General features: G+C 40.1%; 2 protein-coding genes across 4 annotated transcripts in view; both read left to right on the top strand.

Moving 5' to 3' along the window:
- The window catches only part of TMTC1 (transmembrane O-mannosyltransferase targeting cadherins 1), a 272,519-nt gene extending 266,453 nt beyond the window's left edge, over positions 1 to 6,066 (top strand). For all 3 annotated transcript variants that reach the window (XM_058743207.1, XM_058743208.1, XM_058743209.1), the window contains 2 exons: positions 486 to 563; positions 5,011 to 6,066. In XM_058743207.1, coding sequence (XP_058599190.1) covers positions 486 to 563; positions 5,011 to 5,151 — 219 coding nt within the window. In that variant the 3' untranslated portion in view covers positions 5,152 to 6,066. The remainder of the gene's footprint in view (positions 1 to 485; positions 564 to 5,010) is intronic.
- An 8,706-nt stretch (positions 6,067 to 14,772) lies between these two features.
- Positions 14,773 to 24,192, top strand: part of OVCH1 (ovochymase 1) — a gene marked incomplete at its 5' end in the record, with an annotated part of 61,385 nt that continues 51,965 nt past the window's right edge. Inside the window, 6 exons of the mRNA XM_058682240.1 lie at positions 14,773 to 14,961; positions 15,236 to 15,333; positions 16,104 to 16,273; positions 20,640 to 20,735; positions 21,593 to 21,744; positions 23,475 to 23,661. Coding sequence (XP_058538223.1) covers positions 14,773 to 14,961; positions 15,236 to 15,333; positions 16,104 to 16,273; positions 20,640 to 20,735; positions 21,593 to 21,744; positions 23,475 to 23,661 — 892 coding nt within the window. The remainder of the gene's footprint in view (positions 14,962 to 15,235; positions 15,334 to 16,103; positions 16,274 to 20,639; positions 20,736 to 21,592; positions 21,745 to 23,474; positions 23,662 to 24,192) is intronic.

Below are 24,192 nucleotides of genomic sequence, written 5' to 3' on the forward strand. Positions count from 1 at the left end.
AAGTCCTTAAAGAAGTAAGAGCATCCTGTCACAGCAAGTATTTCAGGATAGGCTGAATAAACATGCCAGTGACATTGTGAAAGGAGGTGCCACACTAGGGCTAAGCTGTGTGGGAAAATACTCGAAGATGCTGATTATTAAAAAGAAAAGTATTCTTACAAACTCCGTTTACAGTGACTAAGGCCAAAGCAGTTTTCTTGCAGATCAAGACCAGAGAGAAATGATGCACTGTAATAAAACCACCTGGATTCCCCACAGGTGTCCTCAGGCTCTGCAAGCAAATCACACAGTTCAGTTTCCTCCACTTCTGAATCATCCATTTTGAAAAATAATTGAAATAAACGGGAACACCTGTGAGCTAGTGGTGTCTGCTTTCATTGTATTAACCATTTAAATTCTCACTGATGAAGAAAGTGGTTTCCACGTCTGTAGCATGAAGCATGGGTTCTCGTTACTCAGCCTGAAGATGTTTCTTGTATGTTTAGAGCTACAAAGCAGCCGTGGAACTGAATCCAGATCAAGCACAGGCCTGGATGAACATGGGTGGAATCCAACACATCAAGGTAGGAGAATAATTCACTTCTGTGTGGACTGGCTTTTCTTTGCGCTTTCTCTTTCTGTCTTTTCTCTCGAAAGATTGAGAAAGTATTGTTTATTCCCTCTTTGAGTTGTCTGAACACCAAAAACATAGGTGTTTAAAAGTGAAATTAGGAGTTTATGTTCATCTTGTATTATCGTGATATTGAATATCATGAAACCATTTTAAAAATAAATCTATACAAATTAAATCCCATGATTTTACTTAACATAAAGAAAATTGTGTGCACTTAGGAGAAGTATCATCGCACAGCAAGTGGAATCTGCTTATGTGAACTAAGTCCTTGTTGGAGCATAGCGTAGCTCATTGTCCTACAGTTTAACTCACGGTCAAGACTACAGTGTTACTTTACATATCACTTTACTATTTCTTGTATTGAATGCGCCTTTTACCCCCTAATCTTTTTCTGAAACGCAAGGCTGTTTACTTGTGGGTTTGTTTTTTATTCTTCCAAAAGAAAAAGCTACCTTTGAGAGAAGCATTAAAAATGACCTGGGGAGGACTGCTGTCTATAACTAATGAACTCAAAGACTCACATTCACTCGTTCATCCATTCATTTGACAAACATGTATACAGAGCATGCTATGTGCCAGGTACTCTTTTTGGGAGCACTGGAAATAGAACACTGAACAAATAAGACAAAAGTGTCTGTCTTCGTGAAGCTAGCGTTTAGTAGGGGAGACTGGTAATAAATAAATACATACATGCATACATACATAATATATATACATACATATATACATATATGCATACATACATACATATATAAAATATATCATGGTGCTATGGGGTAAGAGCTGAAATTTAAAATTAAGGTGGCTGGGAAGGCCTTACTTTAAAAGTTATTTTGAGTAGAGAACTGAAGGGAACAAGCCGTGTGGCACAACAGGGAAAGAGCATGTGCAAAGGTCCTGAGGTATGAGAGTACCAGCTGTGTTTGAAGAACAGGGAGGAGGCAAGTAAGATGAAATGGTAGAAGCCAGAGTCAAAGAAGACACAGGGCCAGAACATGCAGAGCCTTGAAGGGGGATTGTAGGGTCCTTGGCTTTTATGCCATGCCAAATGAATTGGGGTCCTTGGAGGACTTTCAGCAGAGAAATGCCATGGTCTGACATGTTTTCAAAGGATCACTCTTGTTTAGCTAACCTATTTCCAGGCTTCTACCTGTCTTTATATTGATAAAATAACAATATAGTGATTAGGATTTAAACAAAAGCCTAATAGGGTTCACTATTAAATGGAAACTGGTCATTCTCAAAAACACAACAAAACAAAAAGGTGACTCATGATTATGCAACTGGAAGGCAATAATGGGATAGTTACTCTGTGACTGACAGCCTTGATCTAATAGAAGAACATGGATGGCGAATCCAAACATGACATTTATCAGGGCAGAATAACCTGAGCTCTGACCTTAATGATTTTCTGGGGTGTCCAACAGTATGAACTTACTTTTCGAATAGTAACATAATTTTAAATAGTTAAATAGCATGTTAAATAGTTACATTTTAAAATAATGCACACTCAGTATGTTTTTAGATGGGAGTGTGTCTGCAACTTAAAGCAGCTGGGTTCCCCTGTTAATGTAAAAAGTCCAATAAATATACTCAAGACTTTTCCAGAAAGTCTGGAAATACAGGGATAATAGTACATTCATTGGACTCTCAGATTAACAAGTGAATCCATGCTTTCCATTTAGAGGTACTTCCCCTAAAAAGGTGTCTGGAGGTTGAAGAAAGATCTGTTAAGTGTATGACTTTAAAATGTAATGAGCACAAGATTAAAAATTAGTTTATGCAGCTTTTCATCTCTGCAAACATCATGTATTAGGTTAAACAATATAAAATGGCCATGTTTGGAGTTTAAAAATGGCCTCATATCAGTGAATTCATACAATGCAATCCAGTGTAAATGTGGATTGGGATGTGGTCATATAGATGCCACCATTAGGAAGCAAAAGTATTATCATGAGATCCTAAAGAGCAATCGTTAGCTTTCTGTCTTTTTGCAGAAAGTTAGCCCTTAGTAGCAGAGTGCTCCCATCAGTGTCAGCCCATCCCAGGCTCGCTCCTTCCCCGAGCCCAGGTGAAGCTTAGGATACTGAGGTTGCCAGTTGGAATAAGGCTTTGCAAAGAGGCGGCATGAAGAGACGAGAAGAGAGTTGTCTCTTGTTTATAACTGCTTGGTAATAAAAGATAATTATTATGAAGCTCTATAAAGGATGGAGTGGATAGAATAAAAATCTAAAATACATTCTTTATAAACACACAATTGCATCAACTGGGCCATACCACAAAGTACTATTTTCAGTACTGTCCTATGATAAGAATACGCATTTTCTAGAATGGCATTGTGCAGTAGACCTCTCTGTGATGTTGGAAATGCTCTGTATTTGCATGGTCCAAGGCAGCAGCCACTGGCCCATGTCGCTGTTGAGCCCTTAAAATGTGATTGGTGCAACTGAGCAACTGAATTCTTTTTTTTAAATATAATTTATCATCAAATTGGTTTCCATACAACACCCAGTGCTCATCCCAACAAGTGCCCTCCTCCATGCCCATCACCCACTTTCCCCTCTCCCCCCACCCCACATCAACCCTCAGTTTGTTCTCAGTATCCAAGAGTCTCTTATGGTTTGCCTCCCTCCCTCTCTGTAGCGTTTTTAAATTTATCATAATTGATTTCAATTTAGATAGCCATGTGGGGTCAGTGACTCCCATAGTGTAGATAGCACATTCCTAGAAATCAGATCATTCAGATTTGCTACCTTAGCATCTCAGAATTGAATCAAGGGATAGAACTTTTAAAGAGTAATAATAAGGCTTCCAGTTTAATCAAGAAAGGAGCAATTTGAGGAAGAAAAGATAACTCTAGGAGTACATTTTATATGAAAGGATTAAGAAAGCTGATGATCGAAGAAGGAAATGCCAACGCACCGGACTGAGGGCTAAATTCAGGGAAAACTCTTGGAAGAGCAACTTCCAGGTCAGCTGAAGTACAAGAATATTTTCAGAGCACACATGTTCAGTCATCTGCATGTGTGTGCTAAGCCTGATACACATCACAAGACACTTGGAAGTTAAATGCTGGAGTTGAAAAAAATAGTAATTGAATGTAGCAAACCCAGGTTCTCACTTGTTCAGAATTCTGTTTAGCCTCTTGGGAGAATCAAGGTTAATAATCAGAAACGTTTTCCTTTTCTGCCATTTCCACCCTCCTTTTCACCACTATGGTGAGCGAGTGCTCTAAGTGGACAGTGTCTGCATAAACCTGGATGGTCTTTTAATAATGACAACAATGGTAGCATCAGATTGAGTGTTCACTGTGCGTCAGGCAGTGTCCAAGCTCTTAACATGTATTAACTCAGCTAGAAGATAGTTAAGCATTCAGTGAATATTAGTTGCTAGTCGCGACCTAGTACTTTCACTTAGAAATGCTGTTTTAAATTGTGATGGGAATTCAGAGCGTAACCGGTTTTCTTCCACATGGAGCTGCAATTGAGCATAAAATAGAGCAAACTGAAATTTGGGGGAATGGAGAGAACACTAACAGTCATAGTTAGGAGACATGGCAGGACACGGATCTGAAAGAGGGTGGACCAAATACGGAAGGTAAAATTTAGTTGCAGAAATGGGCCTGGAAAACAAGAATTGTGACTAATTTGCTCAGAACCATCTGGGACGGGGCATACATGGTTTCCAGTTAGAAAGCCATTGAACAAAGCAGATAGGGGTCAACAGAGGGTGGTGATAGGTGTCTTTAGCAGGTCCAGGGTGACGTGCCTTCCTTCCTGCTTTAAGAGGATCCAGCAGGTACGTATTGTCACACGCCTTGGGTAAATTTAACCCCATATTCCTATAAGTTCTTTTCATTACATAAAAACTTACATTTCCATTACAGCCTGTATTAGGCAAAAGTTGCTTTTATGTCTTAAGCTGGAGATGCAAATAACTTCTACCACTAAAGAGTTACAGTGGATTTCTATTTAATCATCACAACGTGTGCAGTTTCAAAAACATTTCCCACAGATCTCCCTCCATTCCGTCTTTCTCTCCTCTTTCTCTCTCTGAATGTCTAGCCATGGCTCCATGTGATTACTAAGGAATAGTTCCATTATGAAATGACAGCCTCATGCCCTACATTAGTAGAATTGAAAATCTGGTTTTTTGCCATTTCACCTTACACTGTAACTCTCATCCCTCACATTCTCCAGCTGGCCTGGTACTTAAAACAAATGGATTCTCCAAAAGCACCAACAGATAAGGATAAAATTTTGCCCATGCAGTCAGGGGTTCCTTCTGAGGACATATGTGTTCAACTGGGCCAGAAGGTCTGTTTCCTAGTCTCCCTGTTCTCCAAGAGCGTTCCAATGGGTCAGAATAGATCATTGTTCCCTTTCTTTTCCCCACAGGGAAACTATGTGTCTGCAAGAGCTTATTATGAGAGAGCCTTACAGCTGGTTCCAGACAGCAAACTGCTGCAGGAAAATCTCGCCAAACTGGATCGCCTAGAAAAACGATTACAAGAAGTTCGAGAAAAGGATCAAACATAAGCAGCACTGGAACCAGTCTCGAGGGACAGTGCTGGTGCCTCTGGAAGAGGAAAAAGTGATGCAGGCTCGCTTTCACAGCAGCAGGGGGGCAACAAAGAAGCTTTCCTGTCTCTCAAGGTTCAGAGGGGCACATTTAGGGACACCCGCTGGCACCTCTGTGCTGAGGGACTTGCACTTCCATGGAAGAAGACAGAAAGAGCAGGCAAGAGCTAGGCCTGAGAGGAAGGAAAACAACTACTACACGTTTTGCAGATTTTTGTTGGCTTTAATTCCAGATTTCCCTTCATCTATTTTTCTGCTTTCCCAGCCTGAGAAGCTAATTCCATCTCTTAGTGTAGACTTTTATGTCCCAGAAATACAGGGGCTTGAAATGCTATGAAGGGAGAGCAGCTCTTCTTAATGAGTTTTTTCAAAGAGAATAAAATCTTTGGGATAACCATTTGGGAAATTCCACCAAGAGGTAGCTCATTGAATTCTCCAGAACTGGAGATGAGTAATAGTTTGTGTAGAATCTTCTGGAATATATGGGGGAAAGGGCTCTTGTTAAGTGAGCTCTGCCTATATTCCCCTGGGGATAATCCCCCTAGAGCCCAACTGAAGAGTAAATTAAATTCCACTCTGATGCAATCTTTTCCTGTTGCCTAATATATCAAAAAAGGAAGCTTCTGGAATTGTGTATGTGTATTCTTATCCCTAGGGGAAAATCAAGGATCTTGGTACCCCTAATTCTTTATGGAAATGTTTAAGATTATTTTAATTTTATTACAAGTATTACTAGAGTAGTGGTTCTGCTCTAAGATTTCAGAAGTGCTTTTAGAATCATAAATGTTTCTGCCTCCACATATATTGTTATTTTGGTGGAGAAAAAATAGTATATTCTACATGAGAAATATTAAAGATATTAACTAAGAGAAATGTTCTACTTTGTTATCTTAACGTTCAGTCATCCAGAGATTTATTATTTTTTTGAAAACTATATTTAACCATTGACAAATCTTTACAGTATATCACAGAAATCTTCACAGACTATAAACAGATGGAAAGGGAGCTCTATTGATTTGTCTACTGGGTCTCAATGAGAATTCTGCGCTTAGAACATGAGTGATGGAAACTTGGAGTTCTTGGTTCTGTATTTATAATTTTGGAGATTTCATGGAGAATGCTGAAAAAATCTAGGGAAAAAAATCTCAATTTGTAATTTAAAAAATATATATTTATATTTAAAAGAGTTAGCAAAGTTGAATTTACAATTTGACCTTTGTTTTTTAGTGTTATTTATTTCATAACTTATAAAATATTTAATATATATGTGTACACACATTTTTTCCTGTACATACTGGTTTTAATAGTAGCTTTCAGAACTGATCATACAAAAATTACAAATCTGAATTACAAAGTAGTTAAGTTTTAACAGCCCCTCAAAAATTTTGTATTGATTATTCACTTGCTGAAGCTAAAGAAATTAAGAATCAGACATCAGTGTTTGGGTGGTAATATATTTTGGAAGTGAAGAAATTGGAACACCTGATTCTAATTTGGCCATCATCATAACCTTTAAAAATAAGGAGAAGAAGAAGAAGAAGAAGAACAAGAACAAGAAGGAGGAGGAGGAGGAGGAGGAGGAGGAGAAGGAGAAGGAGAAAGAGGAGGAAGAACAACCACCAAGGGCTGTTCACAACCCTGGGCCAGGTGGCCTAAACATGTAGTAGCCTGAAGGCACTCAGATTTCACATGCTCAGACCAGGGCAGGGTAAAAAGTCTGTTTCTTCTCAGCACAGTATCAGGAAACACTGCCCCTCTATGTTGTTATCTTTTTGTCAAGGTAAGTCTAGTTAAAAAAAAACTTCTTTGGAAAGGGATGATGGAAGGAATACTTTAAATGCAAAAGATTACAGAATTTGAACTGGCATACATGTATTTGTATGCATCAATAATCCAATAATATATGTATTACCACTATGATCTTCTCTTTCTAATAGTCCTTTTAGCCTTATATATCATAACCTTTTCCAAAATTTTATTTAAAATATTTTTTTTGCCTTCAAAATTATACTTGTGTAGTCCTAAGGCCAAGAAATGTACTAGAGTTTATTTTAAATGATCAGCCCACCCCCAAATTGAAAAGCATAAGCCTAGCTAAAAACAGTATCTAAGACTTTAATCACAACTTTTTAAAATAACCTGTAACCAAAACTCACACTTAGGAAATTAATGGAAAAGACCAAGCCCCAAGTTTTGAAAAGCTTTTTTTTCTCAGCCTTACTTGAAGGGCTGCTAAAGGTATGAGGGTCCATTAGTGGGAATAATTGAAATGGCAGTCAAAGTGTAAAAGTTTCTAAGGGAAGGGGTCACATGACCTTCAGGAGACTTCTTCTACCTTCTTTTGGGTGCTTTTCTCTCTCCCCATGTCTTTCTGTCTCTCTCTGTCTCTCCCCCTCCCCTCAATCTCTCCTTTCATTCTGTCCCTCCTCCCCCTCCCCTTCTCACTATCACTCTGCCTCATTCTGTGTGCACACACTGGCAACTCTTTGAACATTAAAAGTAAGCACTGTTTGTTGGGTCAGATATTTTTATCCTGATTTAATAATGTCACTGAGATGTAGCCAATGAAATAGTTTTCATAGTTAAATAGTGCCTATAAGAAAATAAATCACATGTTATTTTTCAAAGATATTAAGTGTATTTTATAACTATTTTTATTTGGTTCTTGTAACATGAAAATAATATTCATTCTTATCAATAAAAGCAGGCTAGTCATGGAGATCTATCTAGATTGCCCTTAATAAAAGCATGCTTGGCATGAGAGTTGATAGCCCTTTCTGAGATGGAGTCTCAGAGCCAGCTTCATGAGCATGCACTTCATGTGGCCCCTCAGGGTCCTGCACTCAGGCACCCATGCTTGGTCAAAGGCTCTGCTTGAAATTCTTAATAATTTTGAACGACGAATCCTGCAATTCCATTTTGCGCTGGACCCTTAAATATGTAGGGTATCCTCAGCGGGAGGGAAGTTGACTGAGGACAAGACAGGAGTTGCTTTAGTCTGGGTGAACACTCGATCTGGTGATCAGTTTTATTTGTGACTGTGTTACTCTGGGCAGCATTTGCTTTTTTTTCTCAGCTACATTTCAAGTTCCTTGTGTACGTCTGTTCCCTCTTACTGCCAGTCTATCTAACCTGTCCTTCTGTCCTACCTAGAACCAGTTCTCCTTGTCTTTAAAATTCCCAGGAAATGACAGTCCCTTGACACAGGAACCATGACAATGGATTTACCAGTTTATTTCAACCCTAAGAATTATTCAGAATTTTTTAAATGATCCAGATGTTTTCAGTCTGTATTCATAAAACATGGTCCCGTGATGTAACATAGGTAAACTAAACCAAAGATTCAAATGCCTTGGAGGAAAGGAAATTTTATTTTAGGGAATCCTGAGATATATTCTTTTGGGCTTATTTGTTTTGAGGTCTATCATAAAACAAAGAGGATTGTTGGCACTTTAATTACAACTTCCTATAATACTTCACAGCCCCTAGCATGAGACTCTGACATTTGTCACAGGTCATACCTCATCTGATGCAGGGGTTTATAGTGGTTGCACGATGCTTCTGGGCAACTGCTCTTCAATGGGACTAAATGAGAAAATCCAAACTGTTCTATACAAACCCACCTACAAAAGCTATAATTGGAGGGGGAATAAAAACAAATGTGTGGTTTCTTACTGTCTCTATTAAACATTCCAGGCCCCTCAGGTTGACGAGCCGCATTCAGCTGATAGTTGAGAACTAATCCCTCACACATACCGGCTCTCAAGCCTGGCTGGGCTGTAGGATCACCTGGGGACCTTTGGAAATCTCTGAGATGCTGGCTGCCCAGGTTAAGATGCTAATATGCAGCTAGGCTGCGGAACCACTGTGGGCTAACAACTTTAATGGACTTTTATAACCCTTCTCAAGTTGTGCTTTTAAATCTAGGCTACAATGAGCCAAAGAATTCTAAAGAATAATTGATGGCACAGTTGATTGGTTGAGACTATTGTTTCAAGATTGACAGACAGGTAGGTTGGGTAGGGTAGTTTGCACTTGTGGCAGTTGGACTATAATTTGACCTTACATTTTTAGAATTCTTGGTCCTCAGATGGAGAGGAATTGCCATTTGTATACACCAGACAAGTCACCCAGTATGTAAAACTCAGAAGGTGTTCATGGCATAGAGTATATTCCTAAACCTACGTCTCTCTTGGTTATACACATGTAAACTTTGGTTAATTATTTCTTAATTGTACTCATTAGAATCAGTTTTTGAGGGGAAAACGAAAAAACTTTTGCTCTGATGTGTTAAGGATTTGCCTCTTACGTTAATCAACCTATAGGATATTAGTAACAACAATCAAGGCAAATGTAGTTGTAGGCAGTTTGTTTGTTTTTAATTTTTCACCTAGTTTCCAGATCACATTTACTTTGATTAAATGGCATGTTGGTATCCCAATGATGACAAACTGTAATTATCTGACATCTTTTGGCATTTTAAAAGAGTAAAGACCTATCAAATCTTGCATTTAGGCTGCAATTAAGATAAAAGCTTACAATGCCAAATACACACACACACACACACACACACACACACATACAAGGAAACATTATAACTTTTATAATTATTCTTGAAGTTTTGATGTAAAAGAATATGTTGAACAGTTCTTCAAAAAATAGCACCTCCTCCATTATTTTTGTTTTTAGGAGCCATTAACTTAAAGGGAAGAAATAAAATAACTATAATCAAAGGAGTGGTTTAATATCAGCAAAATAAAATGCTGCAACAGAATTGATGATATTCATGTCAGTCAAATGGCTCATATAAAAATGTGTTCTTTTTATCACCAAAGATCCTTTCAGTTAAAATCTTTTAGAGCATGTAGCTTGTAAAATCAGTATCCATCACAATATATGGTTACGATTAGTTTGTAAGTGTAGATCATCATTTACCCCAAAATGGAAAGACATGTCTATGTCCAGAAATCCTGGAGTTTCTTCCCATTCTCAAGCGGTGCAAGTGGAGTGTATTTATGTCACATTGGGAAGTTTCCAGTGTGCATAACATGCCTTTGGGCCTTGCTAACCCAAAGAGGGGTGCACCAGTCCAAGAATCTGGAAATCTGGGTGGTAGACCTGTACTGCCCCGGAGGAACTGCCTCACCCTGGGCAGGCTACCTGGTGTTTCAGTCATGTTTATCACCCAGTGAGAGACTAGTTCGTTCTGTGAAACTATCAAGCTCTAAGTGTCTCCTGAATCCAGATTGAAAGCCCTTTACATCGAACAGATAACTGATTAGTGTTGCCCTTCATTTTAGAAATTCTTAAGATAATCACCGCATCAAAACACATACACAAACAACCATAAAAGGGACTGCACTGCCCAAGTGCTTTAACATGGCAGAGACAGTTACTCTTATTTTGCAGTCTGTACACATGAAAATGAAGTGATTTTGTTATGTTTCTGGGGAAAAAGTATTTTTAAAAATTTCCTCCTAAGGAATTAAAATATCTGTAGAAGCCATGGCTTGCTTTTCTAATGTGGAAATTATTTGCCTTGCAGATCCCTCCTTTTATCAGGGAGAAAATGACTTGCAGCCTGTTCTTTGTTCATGTTTTTGTTTCCTACTTTGATGAGTTGTATATAAATGTACATTTTTGTTACTTTTGATGTGCCAGTTAGAAATCTACTTCCCATAAAGTATTTCTCCCATTTAAGTCCAATTATGTACACTTTGCTTAGGTCTTTCCAAAATAAAATTTATGTAAATGTTTATTTTATATAAAATATAATGAAAATAATTATGTCTCTTTCAGTCTCTCAAGTGCTCTGTGATTAGTACCCATTGAAATCCATGTCACTAGATGGGTTTGCTTTAAAAGAAAAAAAACTTCCTTCCTTCCCTGATTCATTCATTCATTCATTCATTCATTCACTGCATTGTTCTGTGTGCTTCATGTCTGCTCTTTTGCACACCTCACAATGGCGATTTCAGTCCTTATGCAGTTCTGATCTCTTCCTCTCATCTTGCTGAGTAGATGTCTTCACCCCTTCACAGAATAAACGAAAGTAGAAAACAGATATTCTCTCAGTATCCTATACTCATTCTACAAACTCACCTGTACTCAATTCTTCCCGCTCTGGATTTTGCCTCTTGTGAAGATTCATTCCATCCCTTAACCTCTCGTTTTCATCTTCAACTTCTTCCTTCTACTGGCTCTTGTGAATTCTCTTCTATTTTAAAACACATATACCGATAACCACCATCAAAATCATTTGGAAATAAAAATGAAGTCCTTCATGTATTTCTTTTCATCTCTAGCTGCTACCATGTCTTTCTTCCTTCTCAGCCAAACTGTTTGAGTGAATTGTCTTCACCTGTTTTTTCTACCTCCATCCTTCACATTCTCTCTGCTTCATAGTGATCTGTCCCTGCAACAAACATGCAAGTAATTGCTGTTTCTGAGGTCACCAATAATCCCCTTAGTGCTGAATCTTAGTGCAAAATCCCTTGTGGGACATGGGAGAGGGTTCTAGAGTTTACATCAGTGGTTTAGTCTGGATGGAAAAAATTTTGTACACAAAACATTATCTGCCCATGATTTGCTCATTGCTCATAGGTTAGTCACTAACACTCCTAATTGTACAACTATCCTTAGAGGTGGGGCTTCATTAAGGGTCTTGGAAGGCCTCCAATAGGAGAGTATCCTGCCATGATGAAGATATGTTCACATTAAAGGCAGATTTCTCATACATCACAAATCCAATCTGGGATAGTTCAGCCCACTCTGTCCCTTCTTGACATCCTTCCCTTACGTGTGTGTATGAATATTTCCATTTAGATGCTGTGACATCACCACAAACTCAACTTATACTTAAACCATCATCTTACTAGCAAATTTAAAACGAACAACCTATCAAATAGGTGTACAATTCATATTGAATAGCTCTTTTCCTATTTAATGGGAAGGCATTATTTTGGTAGGCCTATAAGGGACCAATCCTCATAAAAGGACAAGGTCTCACTTCAGGCTGTGAGTGTTGAACTCTGGAAACAAAGAGAGCTATTCTGTTACAGGAAATGAGACCATGCCCAACCCCAAGGAGACTTCTGGGTATGAAAGAAATCACTAAATATCCTGCAAAGCTGTGTGTGCATCATATGCAGAAGAGTGCAAACTGACGGAGTCTGCAGGCCCCATGTAAAGGTTAGCCATGAACTTGAACACTGTGGGTCCAACTATACTTGCACATCACAGGAGCATTTTTCTTTCCCTCTCCCATTTTGTTTGGTAACAGCTTTGTAATGGTTTTAATCTGACTCCTTGCTAAGAAGAAAGAGGTATTTGGGTCCATCCGGAGGGTCTGAGCTTTTATTGGAGAGTAGTTTGCCCCTGGGGCAAGGGATGGCTCTGATAATCCTTGTAAGATCACTACAGTGAAAGCAAACTTTAAAGGTGAGGTGGTGAGGGGCATTGGTCAGACAGCCACCATACCTGCGGATTTCCTTTGCAGTCCTCAAGCCTGGAGCCCTGGTGGTGCAGGGCTTTGTTTTCACAGAAAGGCTGCTTACCTTACCAAGCTCCCTCCCAACTGTCCCCTGGACACCCAAGCCCCAAACACAGGAGTCATCTACTAAAACTGTTATCCAAGGCGTCTTTATTTAAAATAAATAAACAAAATGGTCCTTGCTATTTATTCTCAAGAGCAGTGCAGTCCGATAGAGCTATCTGTGATGATGGCAGTATCCTGTATCTGCTCTCCAATATGGTAGGCGCTAGCCACAGATGCCTATTGAGCCCTTGAAATATACCTAGTGTGACTGAGGAACTAATGTTTTTACTTTAGTTTCTACTAATTTAACCACGTGTGCCTCTAATCGGACAATGCTTCTTAATGTTGTAAGATGGGACACAGAAATCCGAGAAACCCCTTTTAGGTTCATGAGATAAGAAGGAGACTTTCAAGTTTCAGGGCCAATTACATTCTTTTAGCTTTTCACCAAAAGGTGCCCATCCATCTTCTGCTACCTTCTACAGTTACAGGGGTCATTGCCCCAGCTGATTGTCACTTGCCTGTACCTGCATTCCCTCCACCTTGACTATCTTCTGTTTTCCTGTCCATCTGTCTACTGCCTATCTCCCTAATCTGTATACCTCCTACCTTAAGGAGCTTTTATTTCTATTTTTCACAGAAGACAACTGGGCCTAGGAGATTGGTGTTAGTTATATTAGAATGTCCACGAGCTTTGCTCTAATTTTTTTGATGAAACATACATACATTACAAATTCTGGCTTTGTTCCTCTGTCAACCTCAAGCTAACGTATTACAAAGTAATATTTATGGGAAATAATGCTGACATGATAGTATTACCGATGAATTCATTTTAATGATGTTAAATGATGGATCCTACAGCTTTGGCCCATTCCACTGAAGCTAATGACACAACCATCCGGAAAAGGGGTGACAGCGTAAAACCAGCTCTTTCATACCCACTCTATTTGAAATTCTTGAATGTCAAAGGCTTCCACAAGCTTGTTAGAAGGAGGGGCAGTGCTATTAATGCCTCAGTAAGTTTCCAGGAGTCGGGAGCTTCCTCGCCCCTGGGTTTGGGCCACATTCCCTGGTCTGGGCCAGAATTCCCTGGCGCTGAGCATTCCAGGCCACTGATCAGATTCCAGATCACCTGGATCTGACGGTAGGGCCCTCTGCACACCTGGGAGCGGCGACCACCTCGAGGCCAGAAGGCGGGTAGCTGTGCAACGTGGGGCGGCCGCGCGTGGGTTGAGCGCGGGCCGAGACAGCTGTGAGCCGGTCGGCGCCGCAGGTGCGGCTCATTGGCGCCCGCGCAGGAGTGAAGAGCGCGGCGGGCGCTCCGCGGGGCTCGCTGCTGTTACCGCTTTCCGCAGCTGCGGGGGAGGAAGCGGGGCGGAGTCCCGGCGCGTGGGGGCCATGCGGACGCTGGCCGGGGCGGGTCTGCTGCTGTTGCTCGCCGTCGGCCTCCCCCAAAGCCTAGGTGAGCCCGGACCCCGGACCCTGGACGCCGAGGCTGCGGCCCAGGGCTGAGTGTTGGCGAGGGAGAGAGACTTCGTTACTCCCTCGGCCACGGAGAGGGAGGGGTGAGGGGCCGGTACAGGCCCAGAAGTTCCCAAAGACAGCCCTGCGCCAGGTTTTCTTTTGGAAATTCTTTGGATTCTGGAGTTCAAGGCTTTAGGCACTTATGCTAAGGCGCCTTCTCCACGGAACAATCGCCAATTAGAAGTAACTTAAAGCCAAATGTCTCTTTTCTGAGTAACATATGGTGTTCTATGACCACCTAATTTACGTAATGCTCACCCTCCTAGAGTAACCCCCAAATCGATCCCCAGAAGGAAAGCGAGCTCATCCTGCCCCCCGCCCCGCCAACCCCCCGGGGACTCCCTAAGGCAGCTCAGGCTATAAAAAGGCAGGGGAGTCCTGAGGCAAGTTCTAGTCAACATGGGGTAATTGTGGGACAGTCTTGGGAATATCTTGAGAAAAAAAAGAGGAATAGTCTGCTGCTCGGTGATATCAGAACATCTGTGTGAGGCCAGGAAAATCTGAAGGTGGAGTCTTGATCAAGGGAATCCAGACCTGAGGTGCTCCGGGTGCGTGCCCACACACACAGGTGCTCTCTCTCACACACAGGGCTGAAGTGTGGGATCCCTGCTGTTGATGTCAAACGTAGGACAACTGTCTTGGATTCTGGGTTCTTCTCTGGAAGTACTCGCTGGAGGGATTCAGCAGTTGGTGGACAACCGTGGCAGGTCAGGATAACCAAAGCACTGAGCTCTTGAATGAGAAATGCTGACGTTTTCCTCTGGTTTCCGATATCACAGCTCTGGTTAACAGGTGATTTTTCTCTTAAGCCCATTCAACCCTGTCTGCCAAAAAGTTTACTTCGGGGGAAATCTCTTCCTAACCAATTGTATCGGTAACTTAAGAATGTTATACAAGGAGAGTTCACTTCAAGTGTTTCTAAAGGAGATGACATCACGGGGAGATGCATATTTGTTGTGTTCATACTTTTCTTCTCGGCAGGTCTCCCTAAAATTAGGCGAGCACCGCTTCTGTGCAGGAAGCTTGATCCAAGATGATCTGGTTGTTACAGCAGCACACTGCGTGGTTGGCCTCAATGAGTAAGTTGTGGATTTCCATTACTTATCAAACCTTGGCTCCTAGCAATGGGACTGAGAGATTTGAAGCTCTAAATACCCTGCAAAGTTCAATCCCCATCCCTTTCTGAATTTTTCCACCTGGTCCACCCACTCACTGACCTTCCTGATCCCAGGAAACCTTTATCTGTCTCAAGATTTCCTGTGCCTCCTACTCTACTAATTAGAGACCTCAGAGATCCTAGATGTCCTCTATAATTTGTGGAGTTAGTGGTGAGGTGGGGGTGATGGTTACTTGTTCTAGTAAATTATTGACATTTATTGTTAAATGGAGGTTCCAACATTTTAATAATACGAATTTCAGTCATTAGGAGGAAGACAATACTGTGAAAAGAACCGATACTTAGCCAGATTAAGAGAGATGCTGATAATAAGAAAAGGACAGTTCTAGGAACAACTTTTATATCTTGTTAAAAGTAACAGAGCATATATAGACTAGTACAAAAAAAGAAAAAGAGGCCGCCCTTAAATATTTCATGCAGAACTACAATTGTTGAGAGGGGAAAGGGTTCACAGAATGTAAAGACTCTGATGGAAAGCCATGACTTTACATATCCCTATAATGTATAGGCAATTATGATAGTTGGTAGTAATCACTAATAAAGGTACATCTTCTTTGAAGACTTAGAAATGCTTCAAGTTACATTAATCACTTCATTTAAGTGAGTGAAAACAAGACTGTCTTTCCTGGGGGAAACAGCTATACTTATTGGAACGTTTTTCTTTGGTTTTAGGAAGCAAATTAAGAGTCTGACTGTGACTGGGGGGCACAACCTCTTTCTAGAGGGTAAACAAGAACAGAAGATTCCTGTTTCAAAAATGATTATCCATCCTGAGTACAATAGACTTGGATATATGAGCTCTGATATTGCACTGCTGTATTTAAAACACAAAGTCAAGTTTGGTGAGTAAGGGGAGTTAGCATATTTTAAAAATGTAGGAGAAAATTGTGCTTTATTAATTCTGTACCAGTTAACAATTAATTTCTGTGTATATCTGGTACTATTAGAATAGCTAAGTTTTGTCCTTCTTAAAATTTTGTTTATACATATAAAAGCACTGTAAAGACTGAAAGTCCCAGACACAAATTCTATATGCTTAATTTGCATTTTAAGTCTTTAAATTAACTTAACTTAATCTGCATTTTAAGTCTTTTGTCTTGACTGGGCTATATTCTAGACTTATACTAAGCTCCAGCCTGGGACTTTGGGACATTTGAAAATGTTTTCAGAGACTTCTTTCTCTCCTCGTTATGGACTAGATATCTGACACTGAGCACAGGTAATCTAAACATTTTAGAAAAAATTTTTAAAATCTTTTTGTTTTTAATGCAAAAAAGTAAAGTGATCTGTGACCCAAAACAATGAAGGAGCACAAATCTAGAAGAATTGGCCAGGCATTGAAATAAGCCACTTCCCTTGAGGCATCCCATTGATCTTTAAGAACCTAGAGCTTTAACTTGTCATGCAAGGAGCCTATAGGGCAGGAGAGGTGGGGGATGGGTGAATCTGATCTGGGTCTCCCATGTAACCCCTGACTTCACAACAGGTGATGCTTTGAAAGACAGGGGGAAAAAAGAGAGAGATACGGCACATAAAGTGAGGGTATCAGGAAACTTACCTGCTTGAATCTTGGCTCTGGATGGAAGGTTCCCTGAAGGATCTGTAATCATGAGCAAGCAAGCCTCATTCAAGTTAGATGCTGGAATTCCCATCACCTGTGACCAAAAGAAACTATTGCCCTTTTCCCTGTTCCCCTTTATAGAAAAGCTATGAAGTTCCACTTATGAGAGGTATGTCGTTTTCCTCTCCTCAGTTCTTATAATTGTGTGTATTAGGTCTGAGATATCTGTTAGACATCCAAGTTAGACTTTCACCCTGACCTGCCACCAAATCTGCTCTTGTCACAGTCACTGCCCTCCATGTTGCTAAATTTCAAAGGTAAATTCTCAATCCTCAGCTTACTTGGCACGAGTTTAGACAGACTGGCTCATACTCTCCCTGGAAACATTTTCTTCAGTTGAGTTCCAGGAGTCCCTTGGTTTTCCTCCTATCTCTTTTTGCACCCTTTGTTAGTCTTCTATGATGATACCTCCTCCTCTTAGTGACCTCTGTTGGAGTGCTCAGTCCCTGGACCTCTTCTCTATCTGCCCTCCTTTAGTATTCTCATCCAGGTTCAAGGTTGTAAACACCATCTGGGTTTTACAGATGGGTTGAAGACTAACCCAAATGTTACCTATCACACATGCTGCTGGGATTAATAGGAGTCATATAGCTAACTGCCTACTGGTCACCCACCCGGATGGCTAATGGGCATCTCAAACTTAATATGTTTAAAACAGAATCTTGTCCCCTGTATCCTAAATCTACTTTACCCATAGCCTTTGATTTTGATGAATGACAGCTCTACCCTTCCAGTTGTTTAAGCTAAACACTTTGCACTCAGTCTTAATTCTTCTTTCTCTCACATTGTGTACCTAATCCATCACAAGTCCCATGGCTTCTGCCTCGCCCGGTCTACTCTTACATTCCTGTTCCAGGCTACCATCCTTTCTTGCTTGGGTTAATTTTAATGGTCTCTTAAATTGTCTTTAGCTTTCTCTTTTGAAAGCCTAATTATTATTAACCTAACAACCAGAATAATACTTTTTAAAATCTAGGTTATATTATGTCACTCTGTTCAAAACACTTCAGTGGTTCTTCATTACACTCAGATGGAAATCAATATTTTTATCAATTGCCATCTCTGTCCTCTTAGCCCTAGATCTAGCCTGTTTTTTGTTTTCTTACTATTTTTTTTTCCTTAGTCTGTTCCAGCTATTCTGGCCAACTGTTCTCAAGCATATATGACATTATCCCACTGCAGGGACTTTCCATTCTGTTTCTTACTTTCTTGAAATACTTTCTGCTCAGATAACCACTTTGTTTCAAGGCTTTACTCAAATGTCATCTGCTCAGGGGCACCTGGGTGGCTCAGTAAATTAAGTGTCTGACTCTTGATCTTAGCTCAGGTCTTGATACCAGGGTGGTGAGTTCAAGCCCTGCATTGGGTTCTAGGCTAGGTATGAAGCCTAATTAAAAGAAATGTTATCTACTCAAAGGCACTTGCCATGACTATCATATTTAAAACTACATTTCCCATGCCATCTTCCCTAATCCCCAGACTTTGGGTCTTCTTTACTCTACTCTGATTTTTCTGGAGTGATATTACCTAACAACCAAATAAGTTATTTTATTTGTAATTTGCATTCCTGCTACCCCAACACACACCCTTGTATGTAAAGGATTTATCTTTCTGCTAATTTACTGGAGTCTAGAAAAGTGCTTGCCACATAGTAGTACTGGATTACCATTAGGGGAAACTATCCTTTAGAAACAAGGGTATACCCTCAGTGGAACAGAATATAGAACCCAGAAATTGGCGCATGCCTATATGGTCAATTAATCTTTGACAAAACAGCAAAGAACATCCAATGGAAAAAAGAGTCTCTTCAACAAAGGTTGTCGGGAAAACTGGACCACTTTCTTACACCATACACAAAAGTAAATTCAAAATGGATGAAAGACCTAAAGGTGAAATAGGAAACCATCAAAATCCTAGAGGGGAACACAGGCAGCAACCTCTTTGACCTTGGCCATAGGAGCTTCTTACTAGATTCCGGCGGCAAGGGAAACAAAAGCAAAAATGAACCATTGGGACTTCATTAAGATAAAAAGATTCAGCACAGTGAAGGAAATCAACAAAACTAAAAGGCAACCTACAGAATGGAGAAGATACTTGCAAATGACATACTAGGTAAAAGGCTAGTATCTAAAATCTATAAAGAACTTACCAAACTCAACACCCCAAAAATAATCGAGTTAAGAAATGGCAGAAGACATGAACAGACATTTCTCCAAAGAAGACCTACAAATGGCTAACAGACATGAAAAAAAATGCTCAACATCACTCATCAGAGAAATAAAAATCACAGCCACAATGAGATACCACCTCACAACTGTCAGAATGGCTACAATTAACAAGTTAGGAAACTACTAATGTTGATGAGAATGTGGAGAAAGGAGAACCTTCTTGCACTGTTGGTGGGAATGCAAACTGGTGCAGCCATTCTGGAAAACAGTATGGATGTTCCTCAAAAAGTTAAAAATAGAACTGTCTTATGACTCTACAATTACACTACTATTATTTATCCAAAAGATACAAAAACACTGATTCAAAGGGGTACATAAATCCCAATGTTTAGGGGGTGCCTGGGTGGCTCAGTCGGTTAAGCATCCGACTTCGGCTCGGGTCACAATCTCACGGTCCGTGAGTTCGAGCCCCGCGTCGGGCTCTGGGCTGATGATGGCCCAGGGCCTGGAGCCTGCTTCCGATTCTGTGTCTCCCTCTCTCTCTGACCCTCCCCCCGTTCATGCTCTGTCTCTCTCTGTCTCAAAAATAAATAAACGTTAAAAAAAAAAAATCCCAATGTTTATAGCATTATAGTAGCACTATCAACAATAGCCAAATTATGGAATGCCCATAAACTGATGAATGGATAAAAAAAGATACATACATACACATATATACATACAATGGAATATTATCACTCAGACATCAAAAAGATTGAAATCTTGGTAATTTGCAATGACATGGGTTGAGCTAGGGTTTATTTTGCTAAGCAAAAGAAGTCAGAGAAAGACGGATACCATGATTTCACTTATATGTGGAATTTAAGAAACAAAACATGAACATAGGGGAAAGGAAGGGAAAATAAGATAAAAACAGAGAGGAAGGCAAGCCATAGGAGACTTTTAATGATAGAGAACAAACTGAGGGTTGCTGGAGGGGAGGTAGGTGGGGGGATGGGCTAAATCGGTGATAGGCATTAAGGAGGGCACTTGCTGGGATGAACATTGGGTATTATATGTAAATGATGAATCACTGACTTATACTGAAACCAATACTACACTATATGTAGACTAACTTGAATTTAAATAAAATCTTGGAAGGAAAAAAAAGACAAGTGTATACCCTCAAATGTTAGTTTTGGAGGATCAAGGTGGTGTGTATAACACTGGATTATGTTCTTCCTATTTTACTTTTTCTGCATTTTTCTAAATTTCTACAAATATGGAATAGTTTTTTATGAGAGGGGAAAACTTAAAATAGATATCAATATTATATTTAGAGGGAAAGTGTAGAAGCCATGAAAACAACTGGATGTTACTTTTCTAAATATATTCAGCATCACTTGCCTATCTAGGAACCTTAAAATTTTCTTTTTCCAGGAACTGCTGTTCAGCCAATCTGTCTTCCCCATAAAGATGACAAATTTGAAGCAGGGCTTCTTTGCATGACCAGTGGATGGTGCAAGATTTCAGAGAGTAAGAGGCATCAAAAAATATATAGTAGTTTTAGATTTCTTTGCCCACTAGAAGCAGAAATTGTATTGGCCACGAGTAATATATTTATTGTATTTTGTTTTTGTTTTTTTCCCGAGTTATAATCCAGTGAGAATTTCTTGTTGTTTTCGCCGTAAAAATGTCTGTTTCTAAGGCTCAACATAAAACTTCTGCTGACCATTTTGGTTATGATGTGTCAGAAAAAGAAAACCAGCAGTAACTATGACAGATGAGGAAGAATACAGTAAAAGGATAATCAGGAAATGGTCACAATAGTTAAATTTCCTTGTCTTTAATATTATGATTTTTCAAAAGTAAGAATTTCACAAATACTGCTTTATTGACTAAAGTTTTCTACTTAGGAAAACTTGAAGTATATGGTTAGGAAAGATACAATTGCCTATATTACCTTAAAAAAATCTGCTAATAAAAAAAATGTCCTTTATCACATATCTGATTTTAGGAAAGAATATAATTCACACCTTACAAAAGGACTTCCACATTTTGATTAAACATGGTTGAAATAGGTTTTTTTTTTTTTTTAACATTTATTTATTATTGAGAGACAGACACAGAGCGTGAGCAGGGGAGGGGTAGAGAGAGGGGGAGACACAGAATCTGAAGTAGGCTCCAGGCTCTGAGCTGTCAGCACAGAGCCCAAAGCGGGGCTCGAACTCACAGACCGTGAGATCATGACCTGAGCCGAAGTCGGCCGCTTAACCAACTGAGCCACCCAGGTGCCCCTAAACATGGTTGAAATAGTTTTATACTTGTAGGGTTCTTACTGATTTGTTTCAGTGAGGACAATTGTTGACTAACTCATCAGTCCATCTCCACAGCATCAGAGTATTCAGATGTCCTACAAGAAGTGGAGCTTCCCATCATGGACGACACAACGTGTAATTCTGTGCTGACGGGTATGAATTTTCCTCTCCTGGGGAGGACCATGATGTGTGCCAGTTTTCCTGATGGGGAAAAGGAGGCCTGCCAGGTAAAAAGCATAAGCCAGCCCAGTTATTCAGTATCATATAAGTGATAGTGCATTCTGCCTTTTCCCATGAGCTGCTTTTGGGGAATAATTGCTTCAACATTCTTTTTTTGTTCATCTTTCCACCATGCTTCTACTGAAAAGGTTTACTTGACCTGGCCTGAGAGCATTCTTTCCTGTTCCGTGCCCATTCTTACCCCCACCCCTCTTTTTGGGAAGATGGAAGGAGGGAAAATGGGGAGGAGGGTTCAACATTTCCAACCTAATGGAATGGTGCAAGAGCACTTTGGCTCTATCTGATTAGGTCTATCTGTGAATTATTTTTCATTCCACTTTTTGTTAAACATTGTGACTTTTTTTAAGTGTTGAGTGCAGAATGCAATGTTTGTACAATGTTTGACCAAAGATGTCACAGCTATAGTAACTGTTGGTTAAAACATGTTGTGAATGACCTCCCAAGGCTGACTACAGTAGCTTATAAAGAAGACCGATCTTCACAAGTTAGAGGAAAAGGAGACCAATTTGTGAAAGACATGAGTTTAAAGTTTTAGATAGAGAAGATAATTTACTTGAAAAACCACTTTTTTTTTTTTTAATTGGAGGAGTTGGGAGTTTTTATTCTTCCCCAGCAAGCAGCTTGAAACTGCTGTAGGAAGCTCCCTAAAATTATCTGTTGGAAAATTTCTTGACTTTTTTGTTCTGGAGCAAGGGGGCAGGTGGTGACAGGACAAGGAGCGGGGAGAGTTTGGAAGGGAAGAGATAGAAATTTACAATTATCCCACTTTCTAAATTGGGACACAGGTAAATTAAGGGTGTTTTATCCTGTCCGCATCCTTGAGAAGCAATCCTTTGGGGGGCGGACAGTTAAACCCTCAATTCTCTGCCTTTTGAAGAGGGTTTAGTCCGGCACAGAATTGACCCATGTTCCCAAAGCACTACATTATTATGAAGGATTATTAAAGAAAGGATCCTAAAATCATGCGTTCTTTATCCTCTACTCTGAGAACCAACAGTCCTATACATGTAGACCCTGGGACAAAATTAGGCCTCTGTTCTGAGAGCCTTCAGCCATTGCATGAACTTGACTCAATTCACTGGTGCTGTAGGCTTGGATATGACCCAGTCTTTCCTAGCAATTCCAGATGGCAAAGTAGAGTGGAAGAATGTACCTGTCAATTCCCCCTGCTCCTTTCACTGGTTGCAGAATGCATGTGGTTGTTCACAAACAAGTAGGGGCAAGAGAGAAATTAAGTGTTAGCTCAACAAGATTGCAGGCACTAATTGTAAGGAGGTTACATTTGGGCAAAAAGACTGTACCTTGAAACTAATGATGAAGAGGCAAAAAGATGGATAAAAAAAATGTTAATTGATAGTAACCAGTGGGTATATATGCCTCTACTACTTCTCTCTTTGGGATAAGTGCTGTTTGTTGTTGTGCTGAAATACTTTTTTTTTTTTTTAATTTTTTTTAACGTTAATTTATTTTTGAGACAGAGACAGAGCATGAATGGGGGAGGGCCAGAGAGACAGGGAAACATAGAATCTGAAACAGGCTTAAGGCTCTGAGCTGTCAGCACAGAGCCTGATGTGGGGCTCAAACTCATGGACTGTGAGATCATGACCTGAGCCGAAGTCAGACGCCTAACCGACAGAGCCACCCAGCCGCCCCTGTGCTGAAATACTTTTAACTCGTGAATATTTTCAAGTTTCATTTTTTTTCTGTCCCATAAAAGGGAGACTCTGGAAGTCCATTTGTTTGTAGAAGAGGCAATGGAATCTGGGTCCTTGCTGGGATAACTTCCCAGGGAGCTGGTTGGACTAGAGGTTGGCCTTTAAGAAATAACCATAGAAGGGCATCACCTGGCATTTTCTCCAAGGTGTTTGAGTTGATGGATTTTATCACTCAGAACACATTCACAGGTAGGTATAATTTCTGTGAATTCATCCTTCTGCCTTTTGTTCTAAATCAAAAATTGATCATGCTTATTTCAAGGGTAGTTATTCTGATATGTTGCAGATATAATCAGAACTAAGCTGTAAAAGAAAGGATGACTTTGTCTGGTTTTCAATTCCTAATCCAATGTATATAAACTTAAATCTCTGAATTCATGAGAACTGATCTCTTTCAGTTTAACTTGAACTTAACTTGGACAGAGCCTGAATCTTCAAGTTTATGTTCATGTAGATTTTCATGAGATATGGGTCTTTTTTTGTAATGATGAGATTTTTAAAAAAATAGTCTTTGAGGGGCGCCTGGGTGGCGCAGTCGGTTAAGCGTCCGACTTCAGCCAGGTCACGATCTCGCGGTCTGTGAGTTCGAGCCCCGCGTCAGGCTCTGGGCTGATGGCTCGGAGCCTGGAGCCTGTTTCCAATTCTGTGTGTCTCCCTCTCTCTCTGCCCCTTCCCCGTTCATGCTCTGTCTCTCTCTGTCCCAAAAATAAATAAAAAAAC

This window comes from Neofelis nebulosa, chromosome 8 (genome assembly GCF_028018385.1).
Source record: "Neofelis nebulosa isolate mNeoNeb1 chromosome 8, mNeoNeb1.pri, whole genome shotgun sequence".
NCBI classification, from domain to species: domain Eukaryota; kingdom Metazoa; phylum Chordata; class Mammalia; order Carnivora; family Felidae; genus Neofelis; species Neofelis nebulosa.